We start from the raw sequence: 25,999 nt of genomic DNA, 5'->3' as shown, positions 1-25,999 counted from the left end.
TCCTGCCAGCAGTAGCGCAAAAGAAAGGGTGGCAATACCATACCATGCCTCCCTTACTTCTTTGCTGCTGCCTTCAGAGCTGGGTACCCAGAGAGTGGGGGCTGCTGAGTGAGGGCACAGCTCTGCAAGCAGCAGCACATAAGTAAAGGTGGCCATACCATGCCATCCTTACTTCTGCACTGTTGGTTGCAGCAGATCTGCCGTCAGAGATGGGCTTCTGCCAGCAGCCACCGCTCTCCAGCTGCTCAGCTCTGAAGGCAGCTCTGCTGTCAGTAGCAGCACACAAGTAAGGGTAGCAGTATCGCAGCCTCCTCTACAATAACCTTGCAACCCCCACCCCAACTCCTTTTTGGGTCAGGACTCCTAATATTACAACAACATGAAATTTCAGATTTAAATAGCTGAAATAATGAAATTTATGATTTTTAAAAGCCTATGACCATGAAATTGAGCAAAATAGACTGTGAATTTGGTAAGGCCCTGGTTGTATCCGATTAGCACAACGAAAAATGGCACATATAAAAGGCAAAATATTTTGTGAGAATACAATTTCTTTTACAATGAGACCACAATAGCAAAATATCCCGTATGACTAATGATCAAATAATTCAGGTAGCACCAGTATATACAGATACTTATTTCAATATGTCATAAACATTAGTATTTATAAACTGTTTGGTTTAAGTCAGGGCCACAATAGGGAGGAATTGCACTGCCCAAGCAGTGATGCCTGGAGGCATTATGCCTTTGAATCGTCTGATGGTTTAACCATAATACTGGAAATTTGGAGTTATGAGTTGTAATGCCAGTGTTGACACCCTATTTTTGTATGAACTGACAGGTCACATGGCCTCTCTGCCTCCGCTTTTACATCAGTGCAATGTAGATACTAACCCTTACCTTCCTTAAAGGATGGAGTGTTGTGTGGATTAATTGATTAATCCCTCTGAAACTCCTCAGAGTCATTGGATGGGTGATGTTATATAAGTGCAAGATAAGCATTATATTTACGTCAATATTTTCACATGCTTATGTCCTTGGATAGCTCCCTGAAATCACTGGGAATGCATGCAGTATAAATTGAGCAGAAAATGTCCATAAACATGAAAAATAACACACACACTAGTACAGATAAACCCCAATAATCTGCCGCCTGCTTACGTGATTTGGGGATGCATTCGTTTCTGACATTCATTCATCAATATATCTAACAAATAATCAGCTGTACAATAATTCTCATTTTAGTCTATGTAATTAGTAATTCTGGAAGTAGTAAATGATGAAATACTAAAAAATAATGTTCCTGTTTTTTTCAGTTTGTCTGATCACAGACCTGTGATAGAGCTTCCCCACTGTGAAAACTCAGAAATCATCATTCGGCTGTATGAGATGCCGTACTTTCCCATGGGATTCTGGTCCAGACTGATCAACAGATTGCTTGAAGTGTCTTCTTACATGCTCTCAGGAAGAGGTACTGACATTTAACTTCAAACCTATCAATGTGTGTGTTTACCTTGAACACCTAGTAGCCACAGGGTTGAGTTCAAATCTACAGATTCGAATGCTAATTCCTATCACTTTCCTGAAATTTTGTGTTTTATGTTTTTGTTTTGGGCTCATCTCTGGCCATTTTACAAGTGTAAGAAGATAAAATAGTGGCCCTTACTTATAACTTAAAAACTCCTAGGAACACTGTGCCTACCCTCAGTGTGAGTGAGAAAGGGAGAATGAAAGCAGGCTCTTGCTCTCTTCTGCCCATCTCTCCCCAGCACCACCATTTGCGCGCACACACACACACATATGACAAGACACAGAGGAAATCTTTGCGCTTAAGCACTGTTGGGATTACTTTCTGCAAAAAAGGTAGGAAAAAGCAGGGAGGAAGTGGAGTCGTTGTCTCCTCCTACTCCACATCACCCAGCGGGAATAGATGCTACACCAGGGGTAATTAGGGTGACCAGATGTCCCGATTTGATAGGGACAGTCCCAATTTTGGAGTTTCTCTCTTATATAGGCTTCTATTACCCCCCATCCCGATTTTTCACACTTGCTATCTTGTCACCCTAGGGGTAATGCAGTTGCTGGTCTTCCCTGGAGACTCCCCTCATCTTTAAAAAACATTGTGCCTGCTTAGACATGGTGCCTCTTGGATTTCCTGCTAGGGTAGCGTGCCTCCACATGGCATCCGATACAGAGCTATGGCTATATGACAGAATTCTGCCTTTAAGGGGAAAAACCTGGCTATATCAAACACATCCTCTGAGCCTCATCTTGGGAGATACCTGCACTCTGACACCCATCTCCTTTTAGGAGTTCTACCACTGACAATCAGTTTTGTTGCATTGACTCCTGGGGCATGAAATTCATTGCCCTTACACATTTGCTGGTGCCCATCTCTTCCTCCCTTTTAAAAAAATTCTGCAGACTCTATTCTTATCAGAGCTATTTTTAAAACGCTCTCAGTCCATACAAAGGGCCTACTCCTCCCCTACCCCTTTCTTAATTAAGCCAGTTCACTGGGCTTTTTAATTTTTATTTTTTTTTTAACATACGAGCATTAGCTGCAGCTAGACAGTTCACACAAATGTATCTTTGGTAATGCCCTTCAAATTTGACTTACTACACCTCTGCTATTCTGGCAACTGATCTCTCCTGGGCACACCATTCCAGTCTCATCAGACTGTGGTGTGTATCTAATGTAGACATGTCCACTAGGGAGAAAATGGAAGACACCAAATGATTTTATTTATTGCTTAAGAAACTTTATATCTGAGTGCAGTGTGCCAGCACTTCAAGATCTGTACTTTACCTACATTCACCAACTAGTCCATAAGCTGAGTCAATATTTAGTATTCTTGTATATGTATTGTTGGGGTGGTCAGAAATGTGATTAGTATGTTCAGCTTTTCTGGTGATGCACAATTGCATGCAAAGATGCATTGGTTGTTTGTGTTGTATAAATATGTAAAACCACAAGTACATGCTTAGAATAGTATTTTTGGAATGTTCAGCCCAATTTATAGAATTCATATTAAAGGTCTGACTTTGACTAACTTTGTTTTTCCTAGAACGAGCTCTTCGTCCTAATAGAATGTATTGGAGACAAGGCATTTACCTGAACTGGTCTCCTGAAGCTTACTGTCTAGTGGAATCAGCAGTATTTGATAGCAATCCAGACAGTTTTTTGAAAATTACAGCTCCTTCTTGCAGAAAAGGTTAAATTATTCCTAAATATGTTCTTGTATCTGCTGTTTGAGTTAAACTTGGTGCATTTGTTCATTTTGCTTGCTCCTTTCAGAACATGCAGTTTGTTTTTATAATCGCAGATATGAGACTGTGGTTCTAATGACTTTTTTTTTGGCTTTTTACAGGTTGTGTCCTTTTGGGGCAAGTTGTGGATCACATTGATTCTCTTGTGGAAGAATGGTTTCCGGGTTTACTGGATATAGATGTATGCGGAGAAGGTGAAACACTGTTGAAGAAATGGGCTTTGTGTAGCTTTGAGGATGGCAAAGAACACCAAAAAATATTACTTGATGATTTACTTAAAAAAGCTGAAGAAGGTATATAATGTTTTAATTAAGTTAATTAGAGTACCCGTATAAATAAGTATTTATACAGTAACTCCTTGCTTAATGTTTTAGTTGTGTTCCTGAAAAATGCTACTTTAAGCAAAACGATGTTAAGCGAATCCAATTTCCCCATAAGAATTAATGTAAATAGGGGTGGTTAGGTTCCAGGAAAATTTTTTTCACCGGACAAAAGACATGTACATACACACACAGACACACACACACACACAGAGTATAAGTTTTAAGCAAACAGTTTAATATTGTACACAGCAATGATTAGTATGGAATTTGGTTGAGGTGGTGAAGTCAGAGGATGGAAGAGGATGGGATATTTCCCAGGGAATGCCTTGCTGCTAAATGATGAACTAGCACTCGGCTGAGCCCTCCAGGATTAACACGTTGTTAACGTAGACTCACACTCCATAAGGCAGCACAAATGGAGTGAGGGAGACAGCATGGCGCAGAGATACAGAGAGACACACCATGTGTGTGAGCGAGAGAGAGACGTGTGTTGCCCCTTTTAAGTACGCTGACCCCGCTCTAAGTACACTGCTTTTTTAAGTAGATCAACAAGTTGAGACAGCAGCTGCTGCCAGCAAGCTCCCTCTCTCCAGACCCTGTCATGTCCTCCCCCCCGTAGAATAGAAATGGGGGGCAGGAGTGTGGCGGGGGGAAAGGGGACATTCTGACATTAGCACCTCTCTTCTCCCTCTCCCCCCCCACCCCCACACAGCAAACAGGAGGCTCCCAGGCATAGCTCCAAGGCAGAGGGCAGGAGCAGCACAGGACAATGGGGGGAGGGACAGCTGAACTGCCCAGCAATTTATAGCCTGCTGGGCGGCTGCTGCACAGGGAAAACATAGAGGAGCAGGGAGCTCATGGAGAGGGCTGTTGGTCCACCCTGGTTCCAAGCCCCACTAGCTATCTCCAATGGGCTGCTCTTCTGCAAGCAGAGGACAAAGCAGGTGACTGCCAAACAGCATTAGAAGGGAGCACTGCGCAACAAGCATGGTCTCTAATTGATCAGCAGTGTAACAACGGTAACTGGGACAATGTTAAGTGAAGAGTTACTGTACATAGATTCATAGACTCTAGGACTGGAAGGGACCTCGAGAGGTCAGAGTCCAGTCCCCTGCCCTCATGGCAGGACCAAATACTGTCTAGACCATACCTGATAGACATTTATCTAACCTACTCTTAAATATCTCCAGAGATGGAGATTCCACAACCTCCCTAGGCAATTTATTCCAGTGTTTAACTACACGACAGTTAGGAACATTTTTCCTAATGTCCAACTAAATCTCCCTTGCATGCAGTTTTAAAGCCATTGCTTCAGTTGTGTCTATCATTAGAGGCTAAGGTGTGAACAAGTGTGTTCCCTCCTCCTGTGACACCCTTTTAGGCTCCTGAAAATGCTTATTTCCCTCTCAGTCGTCTCTTTTCAAACTACCATGGCAAAACCCAATGTCTGTTCAGCTTCCGTCCAGTACGGATTCGTGTTCTCAAGACTTTGAATCATTCTTGTGCTCTTCTCTTGGGACCCTCTCCATTTCTCCACATCTTTTCTTGACAATGTGGTGCCCAGAATGGACAAATACTCCAGTGTAGGCGCCTTACCCAGCACAGAGTAAAACGGCAAGATGAGCTTCTCGTGTCTTGTTACGAAACGCATTTGCTTTTTACGCAACGAGTACCACTGTTGATCAATATTTAGACTTGTGGTTCCACTATGACCCTAGATCTTTTCTGGTCTGACTCCTTCTAGCTAGTCGTCTGTCCCATTCTGTATGTGTGAAACTGATTGTTCCTTCCTAAGTGGAGCACTTTGCATTTGTCTTTATTGAACTTCATCCGGTTTACCTCAGACCATTTCTCCAATTTGTCCAGATCATTTTGAATTTTGACCCTCTCCTCCAGAGCAGTTGCAGTCCCTCCCAGTTTGGTATCTTCTGCATGATGCCCACTGCCATAGCATTTAGACACCTTACATTATTTAGGAACACTTGATTAAAATAAAGAATATCGTCGTCATAATGTGGTTCAACAGCCACAACTTTTTTGTCCTAATGCCATTGTATTACAATACAGTATGGGCCAAGTTGTGCTGCCCCTGCACTGGTGTACAAAGTGGGAGGGTTGAAAGAAACACTCGCCTACCGCTCATCCGCAGGACATGTTCCAGCAACCCTTATTCATGTGATTAATTCTGACTCATGTTAGTACTGCAGTGGCCATTAGTCCTATTGTTTGGATCCTGAACAGTGGCCACAATTAAAAAGGCAATATTAGGTAACACATAGTTACTAGAGTTATTTCCTCTTCTAGGTATAGAGGAAAAAACGTAGTATCTCAGTTAGCTTAATGCTTTACGGCAACTGTTGATAAAGGCTAGTTTTTAATGTTGACCACTGCATATGCCATTAAACCATGGTTTGAAATTATTTACATATGCAGGGCTGGCTCCAGGCACCAGCATTCCAAGCTGGTGCTTGGGGCAGCAATCTTCAAGGAGCAGCAGTCCCTGTTATTTTGCAGCGCGTCGAATTGCTGCCGTGGATGGCGGGGGCAGTCCGTGTGCCCTTAGGGCGGCACGTGCGTTTCCGCAGTGGTGGCAATTCGGCAGCTTCTGTATTTAGCTGTCTGCGGCGGCTTCAGCTAAACATAGAAGCTGCCGCCGAATTGCTGCCGTCGCGGAAATGCACCTGCCTCCCGAAGGGCACAGGAACTGCCCCCGCCATCTGCAGTGGCAATTCGGTGCACTGCTTGGGGCAGCAAAAACTGTAGAGCCGATCCTGTACACATGCAAGAAATGTGTATAAACTGGAGAAGTATATTCAGTGTCACTAGTTAGTACACCTATGCAAAGTTCATATGAAGTGCATTGGTTGTATACATAAACAGAGATGGATAGATGTACACTTCATTCGGTGTAGTGTGGTGAATATGCTATTTTATCTGCTTTTCAACTGCATCTCATATTTTTTTTTATTGCTTACTTAGGTGATCTCTTAGTAAATCCAGATCAACCAAGATTTACCATTCCAATAGCCCAGATTGCTCCTGACCTGATATTGGCTGATTTGCCTAGAAATATCATGTTGAACAATGATGAATTAGAGTTTGACCAGGCGCCTGAATTTCTGTTGGGTGAATATTAATTTTTAGTCCCTCCTATATACCTAATATGCGGCAAGGATATTAAAAGTGTAACATTTATATAAATTAAGCTATCGGGCTAAATTATAAAACATACTGAAATCATTTTACTGAGGTATTTTTCTATTTGATTTGTCTGTTCTGCTGCTAAATGATACTTATGGATTATGGGGGGGGGGGGTTAACTGCCAATAATATGTATGTTAGGGCCCTGATTTTTTTAGATGTGCTGAGCCCACGCTACTCTCACTAGCTTAAGCTAAAACTGTTGGTGCTCTGTGCTTTTTAGAGTCAGGCCCAGTCAATTTGAGAAAAGATAGATGTTCTGTTATTTTTTTATATACCCTTCCATTTCTTTTTGAAAAGGTGACGGTGGGTTTGGATCTGTGTACCGCGCATCATATGGTGGAGAAGAAGTAGCTGTAAAGATTTTTAATAAACATACTTCCCTGAGACTCTTACGACAAGTAAGAAATGTTGCCTCTTTTTATAGTGCTGCACTAGTAAAACTACAATAGTGAAGGATTTAATAGTAATTAAGCATAGTCTCTGCCTTACTTCTGAATTTTCTGCCTTTTAGTAGTTAATATTGTTGAAACAAACCCAGTTCACCCCAGAACTGTAAATATAATACATGCAATATTTCACTTGATTTTTACAATTTACAGGAGCTTGCAGTGCTTTGTCATCTCCATCACCCTAGCTTAGTGTCTTTGCTGGCTGCTGCAATCCGTCCCCGGATGTTGGTAATGGAATTAGCCCCTAAGGGTTCTCTGGATCGTTTGCTTCAGCAAGATAGTTCAAGCTTAACTAAAACGCTTCAGCACAGGATAGCTTTACATGTAGCAGATGGCTTAAGGTAAATATTCTTGAAATGCTAATTTTTGGCACTGAAAAATATTGACAGTCTGAAAGTAGGAAAGCTTTCTCTTTTCCTGTCCTTGGCTCTCAGTGGGGTGTATTCGCTTAGTCAAAGAAGTTCTATCTTTTTATATTTGATTAATTGAATAGAGGATACAGTCCTGTCAAGCAGTGTATACAGTTCAGTACACTTCAGTACACTTAAATTATGTAAGCTCATTCAAAAAACTCTATAGAAAGGTTATAATTTCTATTCAATTCTATAGCAGTTTTCTATAAGGGATTTGTTGATATGGGCTACAAGAAGAACATTCTGTCAAGGGTATCTGCTACTATTACTTATTTGGGCATCTGATGACATTTACTAGCTTCTCCTTTCAAGATCTCAATCAACTGTAGGGCTAGGCTATCATACATTTTTAATGTGTGTGTCCCAAAAGAGAGAGAATTCTATACTTTTTTTTTTTAATGTAGTCTCGGTTATTTGTTTTGTTGGTTTTTAAGGAAACGAACGAATAAAGGCAGAAAGCATGAAGTGCCACCTCACCTGTAGGGCCAGGAACCGGAAAACCACTCACAAGCAGTCAATACTTTTACATTTGGTCTATTCACTGTCTTTTCTCTTGTGTTTTTTCTATTCACAAGTGGGATTCACATGAATAGAGAAAAAGGCAGAATTCTGGAACTTTAACTTGTCCCATTCTTTTTAACCTGAAAATCTGTGAATGTCTTCATAATGGCTAGGGAAATACGATTTTAAAATTACAAAATCTGGCAGGGAAGCTCAGGGGCAGGTGTAGGTGAAACTGTTTATTTTTTGTTTAGTTGGCGGTGTCACTCTAAGTGAGATGTCTTGAACTATAATACCAAGTTGTTCATGTGCCAACAACTGATATGTTGGGATAATTCCAAAACCATAATCCAGCAATCTGATATCATATTAGTGAACTTTTTCCTTTTGATGTCAGAATGATTAAAATTAATAGCATGACTTACTGTAGTATTATTGATGCAGTCAGTGCAAATAGATAGATTCAGATTTTAAATGCTTTCACCTAAGTATTTTTTTGTTAACAGGTATCTGCATTCCTCAATGATCATTTATCGTGATTTAAAGCCTCATAATGTGCTGCTCTTTACATTATATCCCAATTCAGCAGTCATTGCAAAGATTGCTGATTATGGCATTGCTCAGTATTGCTGCAGAATGGGGATAAAAACCTCAGAAGGCACACCAGGTATGGCAAAAAATGCTTTGTTGTATTTTTTGTTTTGTTAAAAAGAATAAGACAGTATTTTGGAATTCCACCATAAGAAGTGTACAATTAAGGGACAGTCTGCATTGCTGTGGTTCTCACCATGTTATAACTGATTAAAACAGATTTATATATCCTGGGCCTGTTCACATTTACACCAAGGGCCTTTTACACAATATTGGCAGTGTAAATGGGCTGTTAAAAAGAATGTAAGTTAAATTACATTAACTGATCTTAATTATTTTTTCTTTGTACAAATATATTCAGTTTGAATCTTTTTATGCTTATTAGTTTATTAAAACAATATTCTAAAAGTGGTTGGGTTTTAGTGGTCAGTAATATGCGCTTTAGGGTTCTGATTTTTCAGAGGTGCTGAACACCTGCAGCTCCTGTTGACTTTAATTGGATCATATTTACACCCATTTGAAGACCCTTTTGCACTGCTAGAGCCATGAAAAAGTAGCCTTAGAGTAAATGAGAATTGGGCCCATTGCCATGAACATGAGGGCATGAGTCCCATAGTGCAGTATCAGGCCCTGAGTTAGGATTGCAGGACGTGTCCTTCCTTTTCACTATTAAATAATAAAGCTCTTTTGATGGTTAGACTAATAGCATAGAAGCTTATTAACTGATTTACAGATACAGTACTTCTTTTACACTGACCTTCTTTTTGCTCATTTCTTCTGTGATTTTCAGCATATGGACTGCTGCCAGTTCCAAAATAGTATGTAATTTTTTTTAACTTCCTGTGGCATTTTTCATCAAGAGGTATTTATATTTAAAGGGACAGGCATGGCATCAGTCTGGCATGAGTCATAGCTATTAATGAATCATTTTATTTCCAGGATTTCGAGCACCAGAGGTTGCCAGAGGAAATGTTATTTACAATCAGCAAGCTGATGTGTATTCATTTGGCTTGCTTCTTTATGACATTTTAACAGCAGGAGGTAGAATAATAGAAGGCATGAAGTTTCCAAATGAATTTGATGAATTAGCAATTAGTGGAAAATTACCAGGTATGTCATGTTTCTTCAAGATTTAACACTGGAACATACAGAAGGGAAAGATTATTTAAATCAGCTCCAGTACCAAATGACTGGAGGATAGCTAATGTGACACTAATTTTTAAAAAGGGCTCCAGAGGTGATCCTGACAATTACAGACTAGTAAGCCTGACTTCAGTACTGGGCAAACTAGTTGAAACTATAGTAAAGAACAAAATTGTCATAGATTTTGTTGCGGAACAGTCAACATAGTTTTTGTAAAGGGAAATCATGTCTCACCAATCTACTAGAATTCTTTGAGGGGGTCAACAAGCATGTGGACAAGGGGGATTCAGTGGATATAATGTACTTAGATTTTCAGAAAGCCTTTTACAAGGTCCCTCACCAAAGGCTCTTAAGCAAAGTAAGCCATCATGGGATAAGAAGGAAGGTCCTCTCATGGATTGGTAACGTGTAAAAAAAAAAAAAAAAAAAAAAAAAAAATTAACTCTCTCCATTCTGAAAACTGACCTTTTATTCCTAGCTTGTCTATTATTTTTCGGCGCCCAGTACAGATCCCCGGGGGACACACTATTTAACTCTCTCCATTCTGAAAACTGACCTTTTATTCCTAGCTTGTCTATTATTTTTCGTGCTACCACTCAAGAAAGAGATCTTGGAGTCATCGTGGATAGTTCTCTGAAAACATCCACTCAATGTGAAGCGGCAGTCATAAAAGCAAACATAATGTTGGGGATCATTAAGAAAGGGATAGAAAATAAGACATAAAAGATCATATTGCCTCTATATAAATCCATGCTATGCCCACATCTTGAATACTGCATGCAGAGGTGGTTGCCCCATCTCAAAAAAGATGCCTTGGAGTTGGAAAAGTTTCAGAAAAAGGCAACAAAAATTATTAGAGTTATGGAACTGCTTCCGTATGAGGAGAGGTTAATAAGACTAGGATTTTTCAGTTTGGGAAAGAGACCTCTAAGGGGGGATATAATAGAGGTCTATACAATTATGACTGGTGTGGAGAGGTAAACAAGGAAGTGATATTTACTCTGTCTCATAACACACGAACTAGGGGCCACCAAATGAAATTAATAGGCAGCAGGGCCGCCCAGAGGATTCAGGGAACCTTGGGCAAAGCAATTTCTGGGGCCCCTTCCATAAAAAAAAATTGCAATACTATAGAATACTATATTCTTGTGGGGGCCCCTGCAGGACCCAGGGCCTGGGGGGAAATTGCCCCACTTCCCCCCCCCCCGGCAGCCCTGATAGGAAGCAGGTTTAAAACAAACCAAAGGAAGTATTTTTTCACAGTATGCACAGTTAACCTGTGGAACTCCTTGCCAGAGGATGTTGTGAAGGCCAAGATTATAACAGGGTTCAAAAAAGAACTAAATAAGTTCATGGAGGATAGGTCAATCAATAACTATTAGCCAGGATGGGCAGGGATGGTATCCCTAGTCTCTGTTTGCCAGAAGCTTGGAATGGGTGACGGGATGGATCACTTGACCTGTTCTGTTCACTCCCTCTAGGGCACCTGGCATTGGCCACTGCTGGAAGACAGGATACTGGGCTAGATGGACTTGTGTTCTTACAGTGATTTGTCATACTGGCTAAGATAAATGTTGCCACTTGTGTTGTATCTTATGTCTGACTGTGACCACTACTTGGAGGATAATGCAAAAAGAATGAACAGTTTTTGAATTTGTCTAAAAGTACATTCTGTTTTCAGACAATGAGAAACTCAGATTTGGAGATATTGGGCCAACATCATCCCTGGTGTAACTTTATTAAAGATACATCAGGGATCAAATTGGTGCACTCCGTAAAGAAACAGGACTTTTGTATGCTTAGAACTAAATTCAGACCTGGTCTAAGAGAGAATATGTTCATTTTGTGGGCTGCATTTTTTTCTTTAACCTTGTTTAATGTCATGTCCATATAAGGTGATACTGGGGATATCACTATGCATTTTGATGGACAGGAAAAAAAAATTCACCATAATTAATATTTAAATTTGGGGTTTAGAACTCTCAGTGCCTAAGATGATGAGGTAAATCTCTATGTGAGAATTTACCTCATAAATCCCATAAATGTTGTTGGGAGTTCCTGTGCAGTGTGCTGAAAATTCACCCGTATGATGAAAGACTTCCTCTAATTCTATTTAATACCATTCTCTCTGCCGAACACAGACTAGTAAATTTTCAAAAGAAAGTGCATGGGCATTGCTGAAATCCCCATTAAAAAGTCAGCATTCACCAGCAGTTACAGCTTAGATCCCATTCTAAAATTAGGGAAATAGTTATGTCTCGGGCATCATGATGTGATTGTTGGTAATGACAGCCACTCTAGCTGTGTAATGCCAATTTGCTGTTAATAGAACTTAATCTCTATGCAGTTTGAAATTTTACCCTAGTGTGGGATGTATCTCTGGGCAGCTTTGTAAGAAGTTGTGAGAAATTCTGGTAAGAAGAATGGTATTCATAACTCTCAGTCCTTAGTTGTGATAAATTGCAATAATTAGGCAATTATCTAATTAGCAGTACAAAATTTATATTTTAGATCCTGTCAAAGAATACGGGTGTACCCCCTGGCCTGAAGTTGAAAGTTTAATCAACAAGTGTTTGAAAGAAAACCCGCAGGAAAGACCTACATCTGCCCAGGTAGTTTGTGATTGTATTATACAATTTCTGTGTTAGCTTCTGCTGTTGACTTCTTATGCTCTACCAGTTCAAGAGGAAGTGGTGAATTTAAGTTAGAACTTTTCTATAGTGTACACACCTCTGGCATAGCCTGCATTCTACTCCATGCTAGCAAGTTGCATACAAACTGGCCCATGAGGATCCTGCTGGTGTGCACTAAAAGTTTTGTAGTGGGTGTTAGTGAAGTCCTGTTTGAAACGGGACTGCATTTTACATGCACTACGGAACTGCTGGGGTGCAACAGTAGGGTCCATACAGGCCAGTTAGTGTGCTACTCACCAGTGCACTAGAATTTACACCCCAGTGGTGCACCGTGTGGGCAAGCCTTTTGTAAGAAGTACAATATTTTCTCCTCCCTATTTTTGAACAGAAACATTTGTGCAACATACAAACTGGCCATTTTCTTTTATATTTTGCCATGAATCATCCAATCATGTTTCTGCCACTTCATTACTTGGTAATTAATACTCATATATGCTAACCACATAGGATTTGTGTCAGACAGACATTTTCAATTAACATTACCCAACAAGAACTTGCTATAAAATTATGGATGCAGTTCATCTACACTACTCCGTAGATCTAAAATTATATAGATCTAAAAGCTACCCTAGTGTGTTCTCTGTCATTATACTACCTTACTCTGTGATACTGAGTAAGATTTTCAAATGTACCTTAAGCAATTTAGGAGACCAAGTCCCATTGACGTTGTCCTGTAGTTTCAATTGGGAAAATGTATTCTTCACTTCCACCTGAAAAACAGTAATGTAGTGCATCGTGCTTGTGTACCTGCAGTACATGAGTAACCATTACATGCTGTGATACTGTGTACATAGATTGTACTTTGTTACCCTTCCGAATGAAAAGTGCTATCTCTTTATTTACAGACTGTTGTTATCTTGGTTATCTTGTGGTGTCCTTTACAGGTTTATGATATTTTGAACTCAGCAAAGCTTATCTGTTTGATGAGACATATTTCAATACGCAGTGCCTTTACAGCAGAGTGCATGGTTGCTTCTAATCAAAGCTGCAAGAAGGCAGGGGTCTGGATAGGTCATGGAAATACAAAAAAAGGCCAGGTTTCGTTTATCGACTTAAATACAGACGACCATACTTGTGAGGTAGGTGTGAAAGCTGTCATTTATTACGAACTCCTTGGCATTGATAGGTCTGATGTTTCTATATTTACATACATTTAAATACATTTTAACAATAGGGTATAGCATCTGGAAGGCCTAGCTCCCAGCTTTGACTGCTTTCATGCTGTACAACCATATCAGCTAACTCTCATGGTCAAGAATTCCAAAGGCATTCGATATAAGAATCAGCACTGATACCATGAGATGAAGCAGAACAGCTGCCACTGTTTTTTGGGTTTTTTTCTCTACATAGACTTACCTTATGAAACTATAAAACATTAGAATTGATAGTTACTGTACCGACAGGGAAGTGGGGACTTTGAGGCTTAATTTCCTATGTCTGAAAAGTGCTTTGAGATCCTCAGATCAAAAAGGCCACAGAAATGCTTCTTTTTTAAGAGCAGTTACTGAGGGTGTCTCAGGGAGGGGCATAGTTAGAAGTCATGGGATGGAACTGAGCAAAGTGAAATTTAAGCTGATTATCATGAGACTTCCTGACAAGTGAAGCTGGTTAGTTTATGGAATATAGAGCAGGGGAAAAGCCCGTAGGATCTGGACTTGATCTTTCAAGGTTCCTTCCAGCTCTACATTTCTATCATTCTGTGATCATCTTCCCCTCCCTCCTGTCCATCCAATAACCTCACAATATTGTCTTACCACCAATGCATTTCTTTCTTCCAGTGGGCTGGCTGTACACCAACCCTCAGCCTTTTTGCACTGAGGCCAGAACACAGACCAATAATCCTGATAACCCTCCATGCCAATACAATTTCCTGTAATTCCCACTCCTCTCAGGAGACTCTCACTGCCATGGGATGCACCCACCAAATGTCTCCATTTAGTTTCTGGAGTTCCCATATCCAATATTGTCACAAGAAGCAGATTTGCAAACTGGAAGATGGATTACCCAGGCTAGGTATGCAAAGTTGCACATGTGTTTCACTACCAGCGCTGGATATAACTCATCACAGAGCATATTAAAAGAAGGATTTCTGTGACGCAATAGACAGTAGTGAGACACAGGCGTGAAATAGCAGATACTGTGTTACATTTGAAATTGCTGCTTTCGGGGGTGGGGAGGACGGGATTTTTTAAAATGAAATATTTGGATCTGTGCTTTATTTCCATCAATTAAACTGTGCCACAGAAAGTATCGTAAGTGCAGTTCCATGTCTTTGCTCCTCTAACAACAGCTTTCAGATGTTCATTTGCTGCTATATGCTGAGAATGTATGTGTTCCTGGTAGTTAGTTAATTAATGTGTTAGAGCACCCTGCTGGTCTTCTCACAGCACTGGGCAGACAGATGGTGCATTCTTTGGGGGGCAGGGATAGCTCAGTGGTTTGAGCATTGGCCTGCTAAACCCAGGGTTGTCAGTTCAGTCCTTGAGGGGGCCACTTAGGGATCCAGGATAAAAATGAGTACTTGGTTCTGCTAATGAAGGCAGGGGGCTGGACTCAATGATCTTTCAAGGTCCCTTCTAGGTCTTGAAGATAGGTATATCTCCAGTTATTTATTTTTTCCTTTAAAAGGACAGGCATGGCATCAGCCTGCCATGGATCATAGCTATTTATTAATCATTTCTTTTCAGGATTTTGAATGCCAGGGGTTGCAAGAGGAAAAGTTGAAAGTATCTTCTGCTAATTGGGGATTTCTTTCCATGGGGAAGAAAGGCCATCTTCCCAGAAGGGCCTAGTGTTTTTACTTTATGCAATTCAGTAGTGTAATCCTTGCTGAAAAATAACCAGGCTGCTTTTAATTATTTTTTGTTGACACAGGACATTGCAGATGGAAGAACCTTGTGTTTGGCTTTAGTGACTCTTCCTACAGAGAGAGAAAACTGGGTTGTGGCAGGAACACAGTCTGGTTCCCTGTGGGCATTTAATACAGAAAATGGAAAAAACAAACACCATCTTCAGAAAATGTCAGATTCTGTTACCTGTTTATACTGCAACTTGTTTTCAAAGCAAAGGTATCATTTAGAGTTTAAATATTATGGGCTACATTTTGAAATCTGACTTCACAGCAGTATTCACAAAGCGGGTGGTTGTACCTGTAGCTTCAGGCACAATACATACTATGCCCATGTGTTGCTTGCTCAAAGGCACAGCTTAAATGCATATTTTTGGACATGTGGCCCTCTGTTCACTTTTAGTGACCAGCAAAACCCCTAATCTGCCAGGCACTTCTGTTTTTAAATCTTCTTCAATGAACGTCCTTTCATGAGGCAATTCTGGAACTTATTATTTCATTTCAGCAAACAGAAGAATTTTTTTCTGGTGGGAACAGCTGATGGCAAAGTAGCAGTTTTTGAAGACCAAGCAGTAAAGGTAAATTTAACATATATATGCATCTGACGAAGTGGGTATTCACCCACGAAAGCTCATGCTCCAAAACGTCTGTTAGTCTGTAAGGTGCCACAGGATTCTCTGCTGCTTTAACATATATAGTACTCTCTTTAAAAAAACATAATCAGTAATATGTAAAGTAACTATTTCTAATAGCTTTCTTTCATGCAGTTTACCAAAAAAATGGGGAGGTAATTGGGGGAGGGGGGGTTTGCCAAAACCAAAACCCAAACCCAGTGGCACAAAGCTGTTCTAAAGGTATAGAAAATCTGGCCCTGTATGTGTGTGTTTGGTTTGTCAACTTCTAAGTTGCCATGTATAAGTATATACTGTATGTTTCTAATGGAGTGTATATTTCTTTTTACAGTGCGAGGGTGCAGCACCTTTGAAGATATTAACTATAGGGAATGTCAGCACACCGCTTATGTGCTTAAGTGAATCCACATATGCATCTGAAAAAAATGTAGTCTGGGGAAGCTGTGGAACAAAGATCATATCATTATCTGGTGATATATCTATTCAAAAACTGATTGAGACAAAGACAAGTCAGCTGTGAGTTTTTTATACTAATGTAATTTGGTTCTTCTTGTTTTCATTAACATTTTCTGTCAGTGTTTTGTTTGAGAATCCTGTCCTATTGCTTGTTCTTTGTAAATACCTTATTTCCATTTTTTCCCTTTAATAATAAAAAAAAAATATAAGATCAGCTGATACTCAAGGTATTCGTTCTAGTGTTAAAGCAAACATTAATTAGTGTGCATTTTTATTTTACAAATGTGGCAGGAAGTAGATGTATGTTTTATGAATGTATAAATGCTATTTCACTGGGAGCCATGTACATGCATTGAGCATAGGATTTACCCTATATATTTATAGTTATAAGCAGTGATGAGCTCCCAAAATCCTAAGAACCGGTTCCCTATTGGGTCCTTGGTGGCGTTTTCGCTCGCTCCAGCTTTTCCGCAGCGGGTCCTTCAGACGGAGCAAGTCTGGAGCCCCAGACCCTATAAATTGCCACCAGATCCCCATTGCTGGAGCCCTGGGGTAGCAGCAAGGGGACTCGGGGGGCTATTTTAAAAAGTCCAGGGTTCCCACTGCTTCTACCGCCCTGGCCCTTTAAATAGCTGCTGGAGCCCCGCTGCCACTACTCCAGGGGTCTGGCAGCTATTTAAAGGGCCAGGGTGGTAGAAGCAGGGGAGCCCCAGGCCCTTTAAATTGCCCCCAGAACCCTGGGATAGCGGGGGGCTCCAGCTGCCTCTGCCTCTCCGCTCCTTTAAATAGCCTCCGGAGCCCCACCGCTTCCCCCAGGCCTTCGGCGGCCCTGCGAGGTGGGGGGAGCAGGGGAGGGGCCAGGGGAGCCTTGGCCTTTCCAGCTGGGAGCTCAGGCGGGCCAGAGAGGAAGGTCCCGGGGGCTGGATGTGACCCGCAGGCCGGAGTTTGCCCACCCGCCCACCTGTTTCGGGACCAATTCTACACCGGCTTCTAAATTTAGCAACCGGTTCTTCCGAACCAGCTCCAGCTCGCCACTGGTTATAAGTTATGTGTATACGTCTTTGCCCAATATACATACATTGCATATGGTTCCTTCCCTCTAATTATTAAGAGGCTAAAATTTTATTGTGATGAAGATAGCAAAGGTCTTATTCTTATATGAGACTGTGAGGCTGAGTTGTTGAGCGTACAGTCCTCACCCAAAATCAGTGAGGCAGACGGATGCTCTTTTCAAATTGCAGAGATATGATGATAAAAGTGTGCACAATCATGGGATTTGTAAGAGATTCAAATTACTAAGTACTCAAAAAAGTTGCTACTAGAGTTAAAAACAGACGTAAAGCAAACTGGGCAGAATCAGGCTGCACCCCTTTGGGTCTGGTCCTGTGTTGTGCTGATCAGCTTTCCAAAGGAAGTCAGAAGTCCTTAGCAGCTTGCAGGATCTGGCCCTTTGTTAGAATAGGAAGAAGCAGTGTTTGCTCTGTTGTCACCTGACAGTTATGTTTAGGGAAAATTTGTTAATAGATACTGAACTTGGTTCTGCTTCCACAGAATTCAGTGGTAAAACATCCATTGACTTTGTTGGGAGCAGGAGCAAGCACATTGAGATTTCCCATATCTTGGACCAATAGTTACATTATAGGCCTGAATCTGATCTCACTTAAAATGATTTTATACTGGTGCAACTCCACAGATTGTAAACATTCATATCAGCTCGTTTATTTTTAAATTGATCCAGGCCCGCTTTGTTTTTAGGCTTCACGTGTCTGTAATTGTAGCCAGAGCTTACCTGTTAGGAATATAGTATATGTTTAATATTTTTTTCCTCTTCCTTAGATTTTGTCACAAGGCTTACAGTGATGCAAACATTATTTCAATAGCAGTGGACAAATCTATCTACTTGGCTAAGAAAAACAGCCATTTTGTGGAAGTTTGGGATAAGAAAACAGAGAAACTTTGTGAACTAATTGACTGTGCACATTTTCTAAAGTAAGTGTCTTATTTTATACTGTCGGTATTGTATGTAATAGATGAATAGTGGATTCTTCTGAGAGATTGTCTAGTGAAGGTACTTCACATTTTGGGGGTGGTGGGGAAGGGAATCACCGGTGACACCAATTCTGTTGTCAGGCATGGCTTTTCCTTCCCCTCTTATAGAATATCAGGGTTGGAAGGGACCTCAGGAGGTCATCTAGTCTAACCCCTTGCTCAGGGCAGGACCAATCCCCATTTTTTTATTTTATGTATTTAGCCCCAGATCCCTAAATGGCCCCCTAAAGGATGGAACTCACAACCCTGGGTTTAGCAGGCCAATGCTCAAACCACTGAGCTATCCCTCCCCCTGTCTTCTGGGCCTAAGTTTTGGACTGGTCCAGGCAGGCTCTCAGGACCACTCAAACTACTGGGCTATCCCCCCTCCCCCCACAAAAGGAAGAACTGAATTCAAGGAGAGTCCTCAAGAGATGCCCTCTGAAGATTGTGGAGGGATATCACAGGGGGAACTGTCTCTTCCGCCTGACCAGGGACTTGAATCCTGGACCCTCAGGTTAAAAGTGTGATATGCTTCCAACTGAGCTAGCCAGGCTCATCAAAAAAAAAAGTCATTGAGTCCAGCCCCCTGCCTTCACTAGCAGGACCAAGTACTTATTTTGCCCCAGATGGCCCCCCTCTAGGATTAAACTCACAACCCTGGGTTTAGCAGGCCAATGCTCAAACCACTGAGCTCTCCCTCCCCCTCTTCTAGCCTTAAGTTTTGGACTGGTCCAGGCAGGCTCTCAGGCTTTTTCCATGGCCTTCATTCTTCAGCTTCTATTAATTTTACATCAAATGTTTATTTCACTGACTACATATGACCCCAGATTAATGCTTTAACTCTGTGGGACTCCTGTCCATGCCATGAAAGCTATGGACTGACATAGGATAGTTAGGTAACATTATTATCTCACACTCTTTGCTCCATGCCCAGATTGAGAACACAGACAACATATCTCAGAATTTCAGATAGGGTGGTTTAATTTTGCTATCTATTGCTCCTGTTCTTCAGAGCCTAAACCTGCAAGGTATTAAATTCCTCCTGGGCCTTTTGAGTGCCCTCAAATCTCATTGAACTCAAGAAACTGAGAGTGTGATGCTGAGATGAGGGCATATCAGGAGTTACCCAGGAGTTACTCAACAGGTCACGGCTTCTGCCTTCAAGAAAAGAGGTTCTAAGATGCCAGAAGTGATCACCATTAGTATTAATCCATGATGTAGTAGCTTTTCCTCCAATATATAAAATGCACATACTGGATCCTCTGGAGACCATAACTATAACACATATACTATATGTAAATATATACAACTACACATATATGGTACACACAACTATATGTATGTACATTAATTGAAAATAAATCTACTCATGCTGATTAAAATTACTCATATTAGCACACTGCAAGAGGAAATCCTGGCTCCTGAAGGGATTGCATTTTTTGGTGGGGGAGGGTGTTTTAATTTCTTTTTGTCTGTACAGGGATTTATCTTCCCCTCCCCATTGCCTTGCCAGTCTTTCTTTTTCATATAGGAGAGAATTTAGAATATGGAAGGGAAGGTTTCGTTTCTGAGTTTCTTTTGTCCCCAATCTATAAACAGTACTAATTAAACTGGCAACCAAAATACCTTAAAATAGAGTCCCCATCCTCAAATTACCTCCTAATAGGCTACACAAGCCTAGTTAATTTAACTCTTTGTACACACTTATCTTCTTACTTAACAAAGCTGGTGAAAAAGAGTGTTGTATGTCAAGTCTGGTTCAGTCTCATGCTCCTGTGAGCAGTAACATCAGTGTCATCCTCTCCTTTTAAAGACTAGAACAGGGTATTATTCAAATACAGCTTTGAGACTCAAGGAGAAAGGAGAGCTACCCGTGTCCAATTTAAAGCCCTTTTCAGGTTGCCCAAGTTAAGACTGATGGTTCTTAAAACTTCAGTAGTTTTCTTCCCAACTTGTTTAATTTAAGGAAGTTTCTTAGGTTGGGATTCATGCAGTCTGCATTGACACCAGATGTAAAATGTTTTGTCCTGTGTAAGGGTGTGAACTTAGCAGTTATCCAATGAAATATCATGCATGCAAGCAATTTTAATACAAAATCTCTTCATATTTTTAGGGAGGAAGTGGTGAAACTAGATGAAGAATCAAAAAATACAGTGGCTTATTCTGGAAGAGTGAAGACCATCTGTCTACAAAAAAATACTGCCCTCTGGATAGGAACAGGGGGAGGACATATCCTGCTGCTTGATTTAACAACACGTCGTCCTATACGAATAATACATGATTTTTGTGATTCTGTTCGAGTCATGCTGCCAGCCCAGCTAGGTAAATATTCAAAAGAAACAATCTTTCATTATAGAATTATTGACAATTCCTGTTTGAGATGCCATTCCATGAACTAATTAGAATATTCATTTTTTCCTTCACTCTATTCTATTTGCATGTTTAATCTAACCAATCGAAATCCTTATGTGAGTAAATACCAAAGACTGTGCTACTGGTGCTAGATGTGACAGCAGTGGCTCATGCACTTTTTCTAGGAAAGCCCCACTTGTGACCAGTAGCATCTCATTTATGCCCCTTTTGTGCCATGCCCCTACATTCTTGCCACCATCTGTCCACTTTATTTCTCCTGTTCTGTCTGCCTGTTTTCTCTTCCTTCATTCTCTCCCTTTTTCCTTTTCTTTCTTTCTCTCTCTCTCTCTCTCTCTTTCTCTCTCTCTCTGAATATGTATATATGTATGTATAATCTTGTTGCTTTCTAATCATTCTTTTTTGCTTATTTGATTTGTGGTGCCCACTCTCAGTTCCCACTCAGCAAAACTCTAATTGGTGCCTCAATAGGGCAGAGTTACATGTGCAGCTTGCAATTCAGCTGTTTGAAGTAGGAGCAGGGAATAGAAACTTGGGTTAGGGGGCTGCTGTCAGAGCCCACAACTTTGCATATATGAGCTGCTCCTGTCGCCATGGCCACCTCTATTATAAGCCAATGTGGAAGCAGGGACTGAAAGTGGGTAGTTTTCAAGGAGTTACTTCTGCTTTATACATAGCCACAGCAGCACAGGTGCAGAGGGGTCAGATTTGGGGTATAGTAATTTCTCCATCCTCACTGTTCTTCTGTGTCCCCCAGACTAATCTAGACATCTCCAGGTTACAATACATTATAGTGCAGGGATGGAAAACTGAAGTATGTGTATTATAATAAAATACTCTGGGATACTGCACATGGCCTACATTCACCTTCTATGAAACACCCCTGACCTGCATCTCCAGTGTCAGCATGGAATAAAGCATACCCATAGTAGGAAAAGTGACTCTAAAGCTAACATTGTGGAGTTCCCACACTTACTATATTCCTGTTAGTTAATTCTATACTTTAAAGCTCTGATATCTTCTCATTGGCATCACTGTAAATTTAACCTGGGATCTGAAAACCCAATCTATGTTCTGTCTGCAGCACTGACTCTATTAAATATATTCTACAGTCAGACATAGCTGGTGATGATGATGATGATTCATAGGGAAGAATAAATTTCAATTCACTCTGACTAACCCTTCAACAAACTAGTATTATTGTAAAATGTACTTGTTAGGATCCTATCACTGTAGAATTCGACACCAAAGTGACCCTAATCCGCTCTGGTCAGACTAAATGATCACAATGGTCCCTTCTAGCCTTAAAGTTTGAGTCTGAGCCTTCTGTATCACAATTAACTAGTTTTCTGCATTCTCCATATATGTAATAAGATTAACAGCATGTCACTTGGTAGAACATTTAGGGTATGTCTACATAGCAGTTGGGACATGTAACTCCCAGGGCCGGTAAACATACATCTGCCAATTCTGCTTGAGCTAGTGCCTAAAAATAGCCGTGTGGAGGTAGTGGCACAGGCTAGCCACCTGCATACATGCCTAGGGCAGGTGGGCAGGATTGTACTTGGGTGGCTAGCCCAAGTCTCTGCCCACGGTGCCATGGCCACACAGCTATTTTTAGCACATGTGTATGTCTACCCACACTGGGAATCACACCTGCTAGCAGCTGTGTAGACATGCTTAGTCTGCTCTGTTTGTACTGTGAGTTGAATAAAAGTTCATATTGTTCCATGCTTCAACACTAAAAGCTAAGTATGGCATCTGTCACCAAAAATTCTCACTTGACTGCAATTTTGATTTTATTTTATTTTTAAACTTTTGGCAATCTGTAGTATACTCACAAACAGCATCTTCTTTACAATCTGTTTACATTAACTGTATACACTGATAACCCAGAATTTCCTCTAGTGGTTTTCTGTAACAAAAATGCATACTATACTTACCTAGAATCCTGAAATGGGAAATCTATACAATCCAGAAGGGGACAGGCATACTGTTCCAGACGTCAGTCACCCATAACAAGCAGAGCTAGCCCAGCATGAGGAGGGCGCACTGTTATTTTCACAGTGGGATAACACTGCTCTAGCAAGCACTCCCTGTGAGACTCAAGAGGAATTTTGGCTGATTCAGGCAGAATACCTCCTGGGACTTCCAGCATGGCCCCTTAAACCTTCCACAATCCCAGTTTTGGTAGTAAACCAAAATCTAGCCTTATATATGCTCCGTAAGACACAGGGACGAAGCCTGTCCTCACTCCCACATTCATAAAACTTTAACATATTTTCACTGCAATTTTTTCTTTTCCCCTTGAGGCTGGATGGATGTAAACGAAGATAAATGATTTACAATATTTATGTAATTTGTCCTTGATCTTTGATAAATCCCTCATATTAAATGGGAGCGAGCACACACACACACTCTGCATTTTTTCATGTCACTTTGATTGATAATGTTGAATTTTGATTTTTTCTAACAGTAAAATATATAATATGCGCTAGTTTACTGAAATCTGCTTTCTGTTCTTTCAATTGTGCATGTAATCTGCTTTTTCTGCTCTTAAATGAAGGGAAATCCAAGTGCTAGTTAAAATTAAAATCTAACATTTTATTTTTGAAAAGGGAGCCTCAAGAATGTCATGCTGGTTTTGGGATACTGCTATAAATGTAATGAAGACAACAAACATCAGAAAGGTATCTGGTAATTTATTTTACTAATCCATATTATTTAGGTTGTAAAAAATACTGTACTTTTTTTTTTTTGAAGATGTTTGTTAGGAATTTGATTATATCATTAGATATATTTTCATTGCAGCTTTCTGATGATTTATTGTTGTCTGTGTGTTTCTAGACTCCTGCCAAACTGAGCCTGTAAAATACAGCAATGTCATAATCAATATAAAATTTAATGTGATATTAGGGATGGGTTGATTTTGATAAAAGAAGAACCAGACAAACCTTTGCCCAAAATTCTAACTGAACCAGAACCTCTTTTAAGGGTCCCTGATTATAACTGTAACAATATCCAAAATTATACCTACAGTAATCAGAATTGAGACTAGGAAGCCTTATCCAGCAAGCCCTTTTCATGCAAGCAGTCCTTTCATCCCCTTACTCCACTGAAACCAATGAGACTGCTTCAAGAAGAAGGGACTTACTCCCTGCATAAGGGTTGTGGGACTGGGCTCCCACCAAATATAGTCTGAGCCATAGTAAATTTAGGGTTCAGATCTGCTTTAATTCTATTTTAATGATTTGGGCCTGAATCTCATTCACGCTAAAGCTCATTTACATTTCCAGATCTGTTATTTCTGACTGTAATTAAAAACAAAGCAGCAGAGTCACATTTGTAATGCGATAATTGTATCTGTGTAGTACTTTTAAATGTTTTTTTTTAATTATTTTTACAGAGCTGCAGTCGTGTATGTCTGTGTGGGACATTAAGCTGCCCCATGAAGTACAGAACCTGAAAAAGCACATTGAAGTGAGACAGGAACTGGCAGAAAAAATGAGAAATTTTTCTTTGGATTAAGGAACCCGAGACGAGTGGAGAGTCACCTTGTTTCCCAGTTTTTCATTGGTTTAAACTTTTACTATATATTACATTACTTTTGTGTTTAAGAAACAAAGGGAAGTGACTGTCATCCCTCAAAATCATGAAATATCAGAAGAAATAAGGAATACTTTTATTTATAATATTTTGATTTTTATAATATTTTGAAGGAGTCAAAACTATTCATTCAATCTGTTTTCAGCAACATTGATATAAATCCAAAGTATCTTCATTGGTATGTTTCTGATTTTGGTTACACCAGCATAAATCCAGAGTGACTCCAGAGGATTAGATTCTTCTCCTAGTTACAACCATCTATATGCAGAGTAACTTCATTAAGTTGACACTGTAAATGAGAGCAAAGGTTAGGGCTCACTATATATTCTGCTACCTGCATATGTGAAGTTTACTGATGGTTAATATTGTTAAACTCGTGTTTTAATAATTTTGATTGAATGTATACAGCCTAGTTTACAAAGCACAGGCTGAATAGGTCAGGCTTTTTTCTTTCCTATGTACATTAGAGTTTGACAGTTTTCAGTCTGTTCATAAAAGGCTGTGCACTGCAACAGCAAAGACAAAATTCAGAATGAAAGTGTCTTTGAAGATAGTGCTTTTTTTGACTGAATGTATGCCTGGCACTGGGCAATGCAATCTCATTCACAGAAACACTATTGTTTCATAACATATTAACACATGTAATTCTACAAACTCTCTTTGCATGGTCGGGAGAATGCAGGGTAAAATTCTTGTTATGAATGTAGCTGTGCACAGAATGTGGTATGACACGGTTCTTCCCAGGTAGCCATCCAATGTGCTATAAAGTGCCTATGGAGTATTCATGCAATAGAATTGTCCAGTTTGCTGATCTCAGTCTGAAAAAGAACAAAAACTATAGTATTCATATTTACCATGTGTGCAAAGTTTACCATCTAGCCTTGCTAGGAGCACCTTATATTGATATTTTTGGAGTATGTAGTGGAGCCTGCAGGCATCTAAGATGGGCTAATTCTTGCCTTGTGTAACCCCATGGTGAAGCTGCTCACACACACACCTACCTTTATTCTGGAGATATCATTTCATTGCTCTATATCCATTAATCCAGTTATCTGACAGCATGACTCAGTGCCTTACTTTGTCCTTCAGACCACAGACACTTTTCTCGAGCCCTAAGACTAAGAGCATCTTCACCATAACAAGCCTGCAATGCCAGGGAGCAAAAAACCCAAAGTCATTCTGAAATTTTGTCTCCTGCCAAGCAGAGCAAGGTGTTCCCACCAAACAGGTCCCCCTCCCTCCAATCTTTTACAGTTATAAATAATTCCTAAACTAGGATAACAGAGAGCATAGAACCTTCTCAAAATGAATCCGTATTTGGCTATTTGGAGTCTTTTTGTATCTGCACTGTTTATAATGTGTTTGTGTTGTATAATGTGCTATGAATAATGCTATTTATATGGGATTTTATAACTCAAAAATACATTATTTTTATCATAAAGAAATAAACTTAAATATCTGATATTTCA

General features: G+C 40.2%; 1 protein-coding gene across 1 annotated transcript in view; it reads left to right on the top strand.

Annotated features, from left to right (window-relative positions):
* LRRK2 (leucine rich repeat kinase 2) overlaps positions 1–25,999 on the top strand; it is a 119,175-nt gene extending 93,176 nt beyond the window's left edge. Inside the window, exons 35-51 of the mRNA XM_032803987.2 lie at positions 1,317–1,471; positions 3,069–3,215; positions 3,372–3,563; positions 6,573–6,719; positions 7,095–7,195; positions 7,397–7,587; positions 8,667–8,827; positions 9,691–9,861; positions 12,406–12,506; positions 13,472–13,666; positions 15,462–15,655; positions 15,941–16,013; positions 16,399–16,583; positions 18,360–18,512; positions 20,668–20,876; positions 23,543–23,614; positions 24,331–25,999. Of these exons, the coding sequence (XP_032659878.1) occupies positions 1,317–1,471; positions 3,069–3,215; positions 3,372–3,563; positions 6,573–6,719; positions 7,095–7,195; positions 7,397–7,587; positions 8,667–8,827; positions 9,691–9,861; positions 12,406–12,506; positions 13,472–13,666; positions 15,462–15,655; positions 15,941–16,013; positions 16,399–16,583; positions 18,360–18,512; positions 20,668–20,876; positions 23,543–23,614; positions 24,331–24,452 (2,569 nt within the window). The 3' untranslated portion in view covers positions 24,453–25,999. The remainder of the gene's footprint in view (positions 1–1,316; positions 1,472–3,068; positions 3,216–3,371; positions 3,564–6,572; positions 6,720–7,094; positions 7,196–7,396; positions 7,588–8,666; positions 8,828–9,690; positions 9,862–12,405; positions 12,507–13,471; positions 13,667–15,461; positions 15,656–15,940; positions 16,014–16,398; positions 16,584–18,359; positions 18,513–20,667; positions 20,877–23,542; positions 23,615–24,330) is intronic.

The sequence above is a fragment of the Chelonoidis abingdonii genome, chromosome 1 (genome assembly GCF_003597395.2).
Source record: "Chelonoidis abingdonii isolate Lonesome George chromosome 1, CheloAbing_2.0, whole genome shotgun sequence".
NCBI lineage: Eukaryota > Metazoa > Chordata > Testudines > Testudinidae > Chelonoidis > Chelonoidis abingdonii.
Note: the sequence above shows the minus strand (reverse complement) of the source record. Positions and strands in the feature narration are given on the sequence as shown.